A 13,157-nucleotide genomic window follows, 5' to 3' on the forward strand; every position below is an offset into this window, starting at 1 on the left:
TTATAGAGCAAAAGAGGAGTCCAAGACGTAAAGCGAGGGCACCTTTCTTTCCCTCCTGCAATCTTCATTTAAAACAGAAACAGACTCATAGTATAGAACTTTAATCACAATTGGATTGAATTAGTTTTGTGTTAAATGAATGAAGAAAAAATTTCACGTTTTTTTGACAATGTATCTTAGAAAACTTTCAATAAAAACTAAACTAACATAGTTATTTTGTGTAAACAATTTTCATTCATTCATTCATTCATTTTTTTTTTTTTTTTTTTTTTTTTTTTTTTTTGAGATTCAATGTGAGAATTTTTGTACATAGACATATATATAAGGTAATGCCTAAATAAGTTCAGTATATCTAGACCTTCACCCTATCAATGGAATATATTTCCCTTTCACAAATATCTAGAAGAGTATCTTTAAATGTTAAATTACATACAGTATGAATTTTAATGAAAGTTTTTAGATTATAATATATATATATAAACATTTTCATAACAAGATATAAAAATTAAATGAAAATGAAAATAAACTACTTTTTAGATCTAGCAACATGGATTCCATTTTAAACCATATGCATACAATATCTAAAACGGCATGTTATTTAAATAATTTTATTATTGCATATAATAATACCCCATTTTTGTCAGTAATCTTTTCATGAAACACTTTATTTGATTTTTTCAAATTTTCTATGTTCATAATATATTAACATCCTCGATTTTATGGTTATTAAATTTCATGTTTCACATTAAGGCAGACAGTTTAAGTGGGAGATAAAAAAGGCTTCCTAATCAACATAAAACACTATAAGTAACGATGGAGTCATGTATGGGATGGCAAAAGTATACAAATTTTATAAAGCAGGAAGACTAAAGAAAACATAACAATAACATAAGGAATAAGAATGGCAAACTGATATCTATTTAGTATTTCAATAAACAGCAATAACAGTTTTTGTCTTGAATAAATGTTTGTTAATATTATAACAAAATGTTAGTTAGTAAAATTTTAATGTTTTATTCAGGAAAACATTTTAGCAATTTTGTACTCATTCTATAAAAGGTGTCAAATTAAAAGAATACACATCATACAAACAGCAAATAAGTGAATTCTCATTTTTATTGAATGTGGGGGAGGATTCCATGATTTAACAAGGGCCTTTTTTTAGAAATTTTTTTTTGAAAATTCAAAAACCATAAAATTACATATTTCAAATATAAAACTGCAAATGATAAATTTCAATAAAAGTTTTATCAAAACATTAAGATTCACTAATAATATTTTGCTTACTGATTCTAGATGTTTAAGTCAAAACCACAAAGATACTTGTTTTACTTATTTTGCAGTTAGTAAGCCAAAATTTAAAGCAAAAAGTTGGCTTTAAGATCACAGTGCAAATACCCTACTGTAGGCTACTATTAGATGCTAATTTCAAGTTAATTCCTATTTGGTGTTCATTTCATATACATAATCATACTCTAGTTTTGAAAAAATTCATTAAAACAAATGTTACACTCATAAGAATCTCAAATCTTATTTTTGTTTTGTGATTCACAGAATGAAGAGAAAAATTCAAGATAAATTAACAAATCTTTATTTACAGTGAAACAAATTAATCAGAAACAATATGCTATTAAAGCACTTTAAAATTTACACTTTAAATTAAGGCTTTAATTATTAAAATTATTTGATTTGCTATCCATTGAAAATCTCTATTTTTTCCTACCTTTACAACTTATTTGTAAAATTCTGCAATGTAGAAACCATCCCTTCTTCTATCTTTTTGATGTTAAATAATTTATTTATCAATGTGCATCCTTCTTTTACTCTTTTCATCATTTTGAGAGTGTAATCTTTGCATCTTAGAGTTTTCAATGTATTTAGAGAAGGTTTTTTTTTCTTTTTTCTTTTTATGAATAATCAAAATTGTTTAGTGATATGAAAATTCTCTATTATACCACATTTTTTCAAATCAACATTCAATCAAACAACATATATTTCTTTTTGCAACACATATTTATTTTTTTAATTTTTCAACCTAAATATTTTTATTTAAAGAAATTCTCCAACTATGGTCTGGCTATGAGATAGTATCATTAGAATCTTAATTATACCGTAGAACTTCTGAAAAGGCTTTTGATTTTCTAAATATTTGATAAAAAACATATGTCTAATTGCACAAATTCTATTACAAATTGCATCATTCTAAAAATTTTTAAAAATAGAATTGCATTTTTTCTGGTTATTGCTTTCAATTTGTAAAAAATGAAAAAAAAAGAAAAAAGAAGACTTTAATCTTTTTATGGTAGGAGTGCACTTATTTAGCATTCTTTTTAAATCTAAACAACTCAAATATTTGGTAAATACAAAACCAAGAAAGACTTATCTATAATTCTATAAATAAAAATATATACAAAATTCTGACATTCATGTGTTCCACTTTTTGGGCTGTTTTTCTAATTAGAAAGAATTTTTAAAATTCTGTCCTAAAATTTCACACTTACTTTGCTAACAGTGATACATGAATCTATGACATATCAAACTTAGAAATACTATTTACAGTTTCAAGAACATTCATGACACGAAGTTTTCAAACAACCAGTATCTTTCCAGAACCCTGAGACAAAAATGAAAAGGGGGAATAGCAGAATGCTAAAAATGGTTAAATAGATTAGGTTTTGGTCAATAAGAAGTAAAAGTTCAGTTTCATAGGCAGGGTCAGATTTTTGATACATTTTGCAACAAATTTATATGATTTCGATATAAGTGAAGGTAAATAGTCCTTTTCAACATATAACACCAAGCTGTTCCACATCTTAATTTCTTTTTCAATAAAAACTTTTTGAATGCTTTAATGAGTTTTTCTTGCATATTGGCAACTCCTTCAATAAATAATAAACATTAAATTTTAAAAAAAAGTTCAATATCCTACATTATACTAAGGATGTCTAAATGAATTGTTGACAGCATGAAGATTATAATTGCCCACATCTATTAATGATGATTTTTTTTGGCCATTTATCATTAACTAAGTCAAAAAAAATTCCAGTTTATAAAAGAACCATTTAATGAGATAGATTACTTTTTTTTTCAAATTGAATTTTTCTGCAAAGTTAAAAAATTCTCATAAAATATCTTCAGATGTAGATGGCCCATGAAAACCAAAGCTACATATCTGATTTGAATCTAATCAGTTATTTCTTTTTTTAAAACTGATTGTTTAAATCCATTATCTCATCCATTAATCCATCCTTTGATGAATGCTTCATTAAATATTAGAATAAACACATTAATATCAGATATTTAAAGGTATATTACAATACTAAATGAAATTAAGTAAGAGTATTCTATTGGCCCACAGGGTAATTTCTTGGCAATCTTACAGTAATGGACATTTCTCAGAACTAGTTTGACATTTTCTAGTAAGAATAATAATTCTCCCCACTCTTGAAAGATCATATTGGTTCTATATCTAAGGACTGTGAAGATACAATGAAAAGCATAATAGCATCTCTCCAATTGTTGAGACTGTTGTAATATTTTTTGACATATATGATGGTGTTGTTCTGCTTCACCCACTTTCCCTTCCTTATATTGATAATCATTTTCTGCTAGTAGAATTTTCAGGCAAAAATGACAAACATAATTTCTCTTCTCACTTCAAAATATAATATATGTATATTCTGTGAATGAGAAATCAAGTACTTCTCTTGGACTCCAAACAGCAAAATAAAATTAAAGGAATTTTTAAGGGCTGTGGGAATCCTAGACAAGTACAAAGTAAGCCGAAGTACAAAAGTAAAATACCAGAAATAAAAATGAAACACTATTTTATATTAATAATGTATACATCTGAAACATTAAAATTTTTTCCAGCATATTTTTATCTATGTAAGTGGTTCTTTGCAATTTACACTGTAAAAAAAGATAATGCTCTACCATGAACTTAAAATATGTATAAATAGTAGTTAGGCAAGAAAAAGAAAGATGAGTAGAATACAAAAACTCAATTTTTTACTTTTCTGGTCTTGGATTTCTCTGCCTCTTATTTCTAGCATCTCCAACTTCAGGAATACTTTTCCATTCCTCCTCACTCACATGAGCTAGATCTCTCTAAAATTTAATAAAATGAAAAATTAATTTGTAAACATTGATACTTCTTACAAACCAAATAAAATGACGTACAAAATTATAAACAACAAAAGTTCAACCTTTAAATCTGAAAACTGCATCTGGATTTTTGGCCTCTCTTGACGATATCTTTCCAATTCCACCTTCAACTTCATTTCCCTGGAAAAATAAAAAATTAAATACAATAAAAATAAAATAATATTCAAATATTCCAAAAATTTTTGAAAGCAATCTTTTCAACAGTTTTCTCTAACTTTCAATTTATGAATATTTTAATTAATTATACAAAATGACTACTGCAACAGATAATTCATAGGAAACTACACCATAGATGAACAATAACATGTTCATGTATCTTAAGACTAAAGAAAAAGTTCCAAGAAATTCTAATAACTCTATTTTAAAATATAGAGCTTCTTTTTATTTATAGATAGGTAAAGAAATTAATCACTGATACATATAAGAAAACTAAGTATAAAATTAAGTAATAAAATTAAGCATGTACGCATCAGTGGTTAATTTACTATTATATTATATATATTTACTATTTTAAAGTACCTTAAGAACATAAAAACTAATTCTGAAATTTTTAAAAAATATCTTTTTAATTATAGCAATTTTTATTATGTGAATTTCAATAATTTTTTAAGAATATTTTCATGCATAAATTTCAATAACAAATTTGACTGTCACAATAAAATTAAAACTATTTTCTGTTTTCCATCAAACATTTAATGGTAAGATTTTCTTCCATCATTGAAAAGTAAAGAAGGAAGATTCCACTTATTATTCTTTGACATGATAGTTTATGAGCAATAAAAAAATAGTGAAATTACATTGATCGCAAAAGACAATAAGCAGTATGAAGAAAAATTACAGACAGTTATACTTTACTGACATCAGGATGCCATGTGAAATCAGATAAACTAGGAGAGTTCCTTTATAAAATAAACAGAGCAAGTGTAAGACTATTAAAATAACACACTCCAATGAGCATCATAATTTGATGCTGGAAAATGCTTATTTTGAGGGTATCATGACGACCAAGATATATGCAAGAGATTTGATCTATTATTAAACATAACCAATATTCCTGATGGACCAGAGCCAATAACCAAAAGTGATTAATTTATAAATATTTTTGGAGTTGTTTCAGAATAATAATAATAAAAAAATAAAACATGCAATATAAGATTTATATATATATATATATATATATATATATATATATATATATATATATATATATATATATATATGGAAAATGTTGTCATATTTAAGAAAAAAAAATTAATACATTTTTATTAATTATAAATTTAATTTAATTTATTTATTTTGAAACTGTGAATCCACAAAAAATATTTTTCAGCAAATAAAAAAATTTAAAATATGATTTCTGGAACTATGTTTTTAAATATTCCTATCTGTCTTCAAAAAGCAAATTGAAAAAAAATTGATCTGATGCTATGATTATGAATTCTTCTGATGCTTATGATTAGCTTTCAAATTTAAGTACTTTTTACAGCAAAAGTTTCTACTGCAATTTTCATACAATGAAAATTGATACTGAATGAAAATATTTTTCTAGATCTTTCTTAATCTGTGAAAATTCGTTTCTTAATCCGTTGCCATTGTGTTTGCCTTAAAAACTAGAAATGCTGAAAGAAAAATTACTATTTTTAGATTGTCAATAGATTTAAATACTATATATAAAATTAAATAAATCAGTGATTAAATTTATATTCTGCGAAAAGCTAAGAGCTCCACAGTGGCAATGCATGAACTATTTATACAAATAAACAAGTTAAAGTAGTAGAGATAAAGGAAGAAAAAAATATGAATAAAATTAATGCCAATTTTTTAAAAGATTTTTTATACACCTGTATTCTTTTCTTTTTTCATCCATCCTTTTATCAATGGCTTCATAGATTGCATCAGCTTCTTCATCATCTTTATCATAAGGATCTTTACTAAATAAACTGCCTCCATATCCAGCAAACTATAAATTAAATGACAAATTAAGACAATAATTTTTGGAATTTCAAGAATCATCTTTAAATATCAAAATGAAATCAATATTAATAATAACACCATTTTTATAAACATTAAATGAAACATTAACTTTAAAAGTAAATTTGTAAACATAATTAAAATTCAGAAGATAATGATAGAAAAAAATTGATTAATTATATTTTTTGTAGTATAATATTTGTTGATAATTATAATACTTATATTTATTAAGAGTTCATATAGATAAGGTCAACTTTATACCAATTATTATTCATATTATTAATTACTAATATCATAATCAATTAACTACTGATTTGCACTATAAATCACTAAGGTTTCTTTAATGCTCTATTATCATATTACTTCAGAAATTTATTCAACAAAAAATAAATAATTTTAACCAAGTACATATGAAATATTACTTATACTAAAATCTATACTCCAGTCAGAATAGTTATTAAAAAGCAATTCATTAAACTTTTATTAAAAATACCTCATCATAATTTGAGTCATTCAAATCTTCATCATCTTCTTCTTCTTCATCTTTCTGTTGCATCTTCTTTCTTTTATTTGGAGGAGCATGGCGATCATCTCTAAAAGAAAAAAAAAGGATAGATGGGAAAGAGTATATAAATAATAATTTGAATAATTAAAATATATACATATTCATATTCATTACATTCATGTATAAAATACTTTTAAAGCAGATAATGATGAATCAACCATTAAATTCTCCTTAAATTTGAAATAAAAAATTACATACTTCTTCATTAAAAGAAAAAAAGTGAGAGAGAGAGAGAGAACCCTTGTAATTTAATAATGCAACAGCAGAAAATAAGAAGTAACAAAATTAAATAAACTGCAGGAAAACTAAATGCAAACTAAAAATGACTTTTCATCTCCATTAAACTCTTGCTACAAAGAACATGTTTTTGCCTTTTTTATTGTCTCAATTTTTATTTAGCAAAAAAAAAAAAAAAAAAAAAAATGAAGTTACTATTGAAATACATGATTAAAATTTCAAAATATTTTAATTTACAACTGATTTAAAATAATCAGGTTTCGTAAAGGACTTATTTTATTATACATGATGAAAATATTATACATGATTTACAAGTTTGTAGAATCATACAGGATAAAATGATGACATATAATATCTTTTTATTTGAAGAAAAAGAAGTTTTTAAACAAATACCATTCATGAAGTTCATCTTTATTTAACATTAAAAAACATGCAAAAAAATTATTTTTTCAAACATAAAAATTAATTTAAAAATAATAAAAAGAAATTTAATACAATTTAATACTGTTACAGAATGAATGTAAATAAAATGTTTTATTTTGCAACAAAGAAATTAAGAGAAAATGATGACATCATAGTTTAATTTTTCTGTTATGTAATTTGAGACTGAGTTGCAATATATAGTTAAGAGTTCGAGATCAATAGTTAAAATAACTTTATAAACAGAATATCATACGAAATTAATTAGTATTATTCAACAAATATAGAATTTCTAACTTTATAAAAGATTCATTCATAAACATTTTTACCCATCAACAAGTTGATAGCTATACAGTTACGATAAAATATTTTTAAAAAAGATTAACATGCTTTTTTTTTTGTCATATTTTTTAAAGATATGTATCAATAAGTACAAAGTTTAATTTTACAATTTTATTTTTTTAGATAATCAAACCAAATACATTAATAACTTATTGATTATCAAAAATGGAGGCAAATCTCAAACTGAATTAGATTAAAAAATTGACGTATCTCTAACTTCTACATACTAGACTAATCAGAGAATGTTTTTCTCATAAGAAATAGTAATATTTAACCCCATATACTATGACTGAAGAGATTTAGTTTATGTTCTTACTAATGGAATACAAACCAAATATACCCAGTATGTCAAAGAATTTTATGACTTGGTCAATAAAATGAAATAGAAACTGCTATTTCATTTGGTCCATTATTTAAAATAAACTCTTGCAGCTTTCACCAGTTTTAGCAATTTAATAATTACTTGAATGTACACTCCACTTTAATGTGTACTTTGAAGGAACTGCCTTCAAAGTACACATCATAACTATTTGTATGGTCATAATGTCATCAAAATAAAGCTCTTTAACTTCAGTCTAATTTATGGGAATGAAGAGAAGTTGTAGTGTACTAAATCAGGCAAATATGGTGGATGATTTAGATTTTATATATTATTTTTTGGTTAAAAAAATGAAAAAAGGCAAGTTGTGATTGAATGCATTTACATACAAAAAGCATTAACTGTAACTGATAATAGTTTGGATGAATGTAACGAAATTATGTTATCTAATGTTTCAAAACATTTAAATATAACTGAATAGCAATAGTGTATCGATTGGAACAAATTCTTTGAGGACTATTAAAGAATGTAGAGAACAATGTTTTGATTTTGAAAGGAACATTTCTGTTTTTTGGTTTATTTTAATTGCATTCCTTAACTTATCACCTTGTCTTAGAATTATATTGAAATCTCTAGTATAGATTTAAAGAACCATCGAAACCTTCCATCCAAAATACTTATTATATTCAAATGTAAATTCTTGACTCAAAAAAAAGTTTGCACCACTCGAAAACATTTGATCTACTTGAATAAAATTCACTATAAATTTGTTTTAAATTCCCTGCTACAAAATTTTGCAGTATATTTAATTACAGTTTTTTAAAAAATAAATTTACACAGCACAATCTAATAATTCAGCATGAGAAATTTTCTTCTCTAATAAATGCCTGCTAGTTTAAAAAGTGCACAGAACTTTTCATATTACACTAGCAGAAGACCACAGTTTATCCTGCATTCATGATTACATTCCTGGTGCCACTATAAGCAAAGATGAGTGTTATTCAATACACTTTTATTTGTATGTAAAAGTTTATATTATATAATTAATTTTAAAAATTAATTTTCCCACATCATAGCAACAAATTAAGAGAATTAGGGAACATGAAATATTTCAATAAAGGTTAGAAACTTAAAAATGATATAAATTCCACATAAAAACAATATTAAATTTCATAATAATGAAAAGCAATTAAAAAAAGTTATATAATTATAAAATGATAAAAAATGATAAGGGGCAATAAAACCTAATGTAATAAAAATTAGTTATTAATTAAATTTAGAAAAAGAGATATCATACCATTCAACTACAAAATAGCATTAGATAACATTCATGAAATCAAAAAATTTATCTCTACAAACTGGTAGGCAAAGGTAGATTCTTTAGATAAAAATCAATGGAAATGACCTTCCCAAAACATTCTCCCATATCCTCCAATTACTCCCCCCCCCCTCTTCCTGCATAAAACTGTGGACCATGAATAAACTTGCATGGTATTCACTAATGCCATGCAAAGTATTACAAATTAGAGATCTTAGAAAAACTTGACACAGTTGTAACCACAAGACAATACAACGAATTACACTGATTTAAGTCGTTGCGTTTATGAATTACTGCATTTAAATGCACAAGAAAGTATGGACTGACAGATAGCCAACCGCTTGACAGATGCGGTTCAAAATTCGATACGAATCTCTATGTAAGATGCTAAACTATACCAAATTTTATTTACACAGGTCTTCATATTTTGTAATTAATGTCCATTTGTACTTAAACAATCAGGCACACAAACTTCCTTTGAGTAGATTTTATTGAATCAGGGTGCGTAAGGAGAAAGTGTTGCAGGAATTAAGCAGTTTTTAAGCACCTTACAGCCAAAAAATGAAGTTATCTTTTTATATTCAAACATATGCAAACCTGCATATTTTCTAAGCGTGGGATGTTTTCTGTTTTATAATGCATTGTTTTTATTTAAAAAAAATGTTTAAATTTAAATGTGGATTTTTTTAAAATTAATTTCAAACGTGTTAAAAATAATTTTAAATGTTTACTTTTTTAATTTTAATATATATTTCTACAACATTACAGATGGACAATGTTTGCTTTTGTAAAACAAATGTTTGGTTTTGGGAAAAACATAAAAATGAATTATTTATTTATTTATAAAAAAGAGTAATAGAAGAGAGTTTAGAACTGTCCAGACTATAAAAAAATTATCTTATCACTTTGTACTTCTGAAATTTAGTAAAGGACTTTTTAGGATGTTCCAAATTTCTAAAATTTAATAAAAACCTGTTTTTAAACCTATATGCAAAAATATATAATTTTTTATTACTTTAGTTTAAAAAAAATTGCAGAAAAATATGATTATATATTTTACAAAGAAATGAAAATGATTTCAAGATTCCTAGCTTTCGTAAGTAACGAAAACAAATTCACAAAACCAAAAATACACCAGCTATGTAGTTAGAAATAAAATGAAAATAAAAAAATTATAGTTAAGGCATTTTTTAAAAAGTATTTTTTGAAGCTAGTGTGAGATAATATATCCCATTGTCTTAAAATTTATCAACATTTACCAAATGAAGAATCTTAGTCAGTAAACAGCTTTAAAGTTTTGAATTTTAAATTAAAATAATGAAAGCACTTTTTTATGCTAACATATTTAATGTGACTACACTATTCGATAAAACAATGACATTATTTGAAATTTCCTTAAAAAAAAATCATTGTCACAAACTGCATCTAAAACTAATTTTCCAAAATTACTAAAATTTTTTAAAAATGCATTCATTTAAACAAAATTTGGATAATAGAAAAGTTGCCTTTTTAATTTTTTAAAACAGTGTGAAAATAATTTTTGTATGATAATAAACTTTTATGTCATGGTGAAACTTCTTGAAAATTTTGTCCTTAGCAGGCCTCTAATATCAAAGAAGCAACTTCATGCCTTCATGCAAAATTTCAAGTTCCTAACTTCAATGGTTTGTGGCCCACATTTCTCTGTCAAAAAGGACAAATCTCTTTATGTATCGAGAGATTTCAATGGGAAAAATATATATATGTAAGAGTTTTTTTTTTAAATAAAAGAAAAGAGAAAAAATCATTAAAAAATAATAGAACCTAAACCCTAAAGAATAAAAGTTTGGAATTACTTTTATTTCTTTGAAAATTTCAAATACCAGATACTGCAGTTTTTTTATGCATAAAAAATAAAATTGTCAAAATAGGTCCAACAAATAAATTTTTTTTAAATGAATGGGGACCTTAAAAAAAACATGAAAGAAATAATGATAATTGAAAATCTATGGCTTCAAGTTAATATTTCATCATACTAGATTTATGCGATCAACTAACGTAATAACACATAGCAATGGATTGCAATAAAATAAAATCCCTAGAATAAGTTGTTCAAAATGACATATTAGTGAGAAAATGATCGAATGAGTAACGAAGTAAAGAGGTTTCATGGCAAATGTTTTTAGAGCAGCTTCTAACTTGTTTAGTCTTGAGCACACCATACTCAACCTACTGTATTCTTATTTTCTGCTCATTAAACCAATATACATATTTTTCTTAAACACATAAACAGATTAAATGTATTTATCAGGAATAATTAAAATAAATTCTTCACCGTCTTTGAATTTTACTGGAATTCAAATATTTTTCGAGTATGACTTAGTATGTATTTTGTATCACCCTTTGGGATAACCTTCCCAATATTTCAATAAACAAACAAAAATGTACAATGCTGAAGAGAGAATAGTGGAAAAATACATTGTCAAAGTGTTATCTTAATATATGTTTATAACTCTCAAAAAGTTTTTAATGTTCTTGAGAAAATTAAGCACTTTTTAAGGTCTTTTTTTTTTTTTTAATTAAGCACATTTAAGTTGTTTATCATTTTTTTCAAATTTAAGCACTTTTCACAATGATACACACCCTTCTCAATATTTGTTGAAACTCTACAAATTTGGTGATAAAATGATATATAAAATTTCATTTGGCTACTACAAATCGTTTTTGAGTTATCTTTGTGACAGATAGATAACCATACTTTTTCTGGACACAGTGAGGTCTAAAATGAAGAATTTTATCAAAATCTTGAGAATTTTTTTTGACAATTAAAATACTTTCTCTATACTTTGTTTACAATGAAGTAAAAATTAAATATTACATATTGAAGCAACCATAGATAATGCTTATATTACTATTGAATAAATCAGTATTTATTGAAAAATAAATAATATCAAAGTACAAATATTATAAAAATAATATACAAATCTAGGATTGTAACAAATTTTATATTATTGAGGTTTATTGCCAAATTGAAGTTTTTAGCAAATACCATAGGTTTGTATTAGTTGACTGAAAGTTTATTTTAGCATTTTAAACACATTTGAAGAAATTAATCATTTGCAAATATTGTTCTTTCAATTAAATGGAAACAATACTGTTTTATGGTAGAATGGACAAATTTATTGTTTGATCTTTCATTCATACTGCGAGGAGAAAAAAAAAAAAATCCTTCAAATTTTCTTAATATTGGAAGTAAGATCTTATTTTAAGCATTTAAATGCTTCAATTACAAATATTAATTATGGTAAAAGGTAATTCATTATCAGGCTTTAAAAAATATTCTTCTACTGTACTACTGTACTTATAATTAACTGCATGCCATTAACAAACTTTAGGCTTAACTGCATGTCATTTATGAACATAGTCAATAGACTAACATGATATCTTTGCCAATCTTTTTGGTGATTAACTGCTATTAGTCAGTTAATAGAAATACCCATCTTTTTGTTAAAGCCATAATCATTGTAATTATTTATATAATTTTATTATTATAATTAAGATTCGAAATTATGGCTTCAAAATCACTTTCTCTATAACTTCCTAACTTTTAAAATATCGCAATATTATATAGAATAACAAATGCTATAAAAATGCTTATGATAAATGAAAAGTGCTAAATAAAAAAAAAGGTAATTATAAGGTTTTTATTTAAGGGGCATTTATTCCACGAAAATAGAAATTTTATTTTGTAATAAAAAGCCTCATTAAATTTTTTAGAAATTCAAAATACATAAGAAAATAATAAAGAAAATTTGAACCATGAAAATAAATAATTTTAC

The 13,157-nt window shown here is 24.6% G+C and overlaps 1 protein-coding gene across 1 annotated transcript in view; it reads right to left on the bottom strand.

Moving 5' to 3' along the window:
* The window catches only part of LOC129955063 (pre-mRNA-processing factor 6-like), a 29,385-nt gene that overhangs the window by 14,277 nt on the left and 1,951 nt on the right, over window positions 1–13,157 (bottom strand). The window contains exons 4-7 of the mRNA XM_056068192.1: window positions 6,632–6,731; window positions 6,009–6,127; window positions 4,209–4,287; window positions 4,016–4,110 (exon numbers count right to left, since the gene is read on the bottom strand). Of these exons, the coding sequence (XP_055924167.1) occupies window positions 4,016–4,110; window positions 4,209–4,287; window positions 6,009–6,127; window positions 6,632–6,731 (393 nt within the window). The remainder of the gene's footprint in view (window positions 1–4,015; window positions 4,111–4,208; window positions 4,288–6,008; window positions 6,128–6,631; window positions 6,732–13,157) is intronic.

Source organism: Argiope bruennichi, chromosome 2 (assembly GCF_947563725.1).
Source record: "Argiope bruennichi chromosome 2, qqArgBrue1.1, whole genome shotgun sequence".
Classification (NCBI taxonomy): Eukaryota; Metazoa; Arthropoda; class Arachnida; order Araneae; family Araneidae; genus Argiope; species Argiope bruennichi.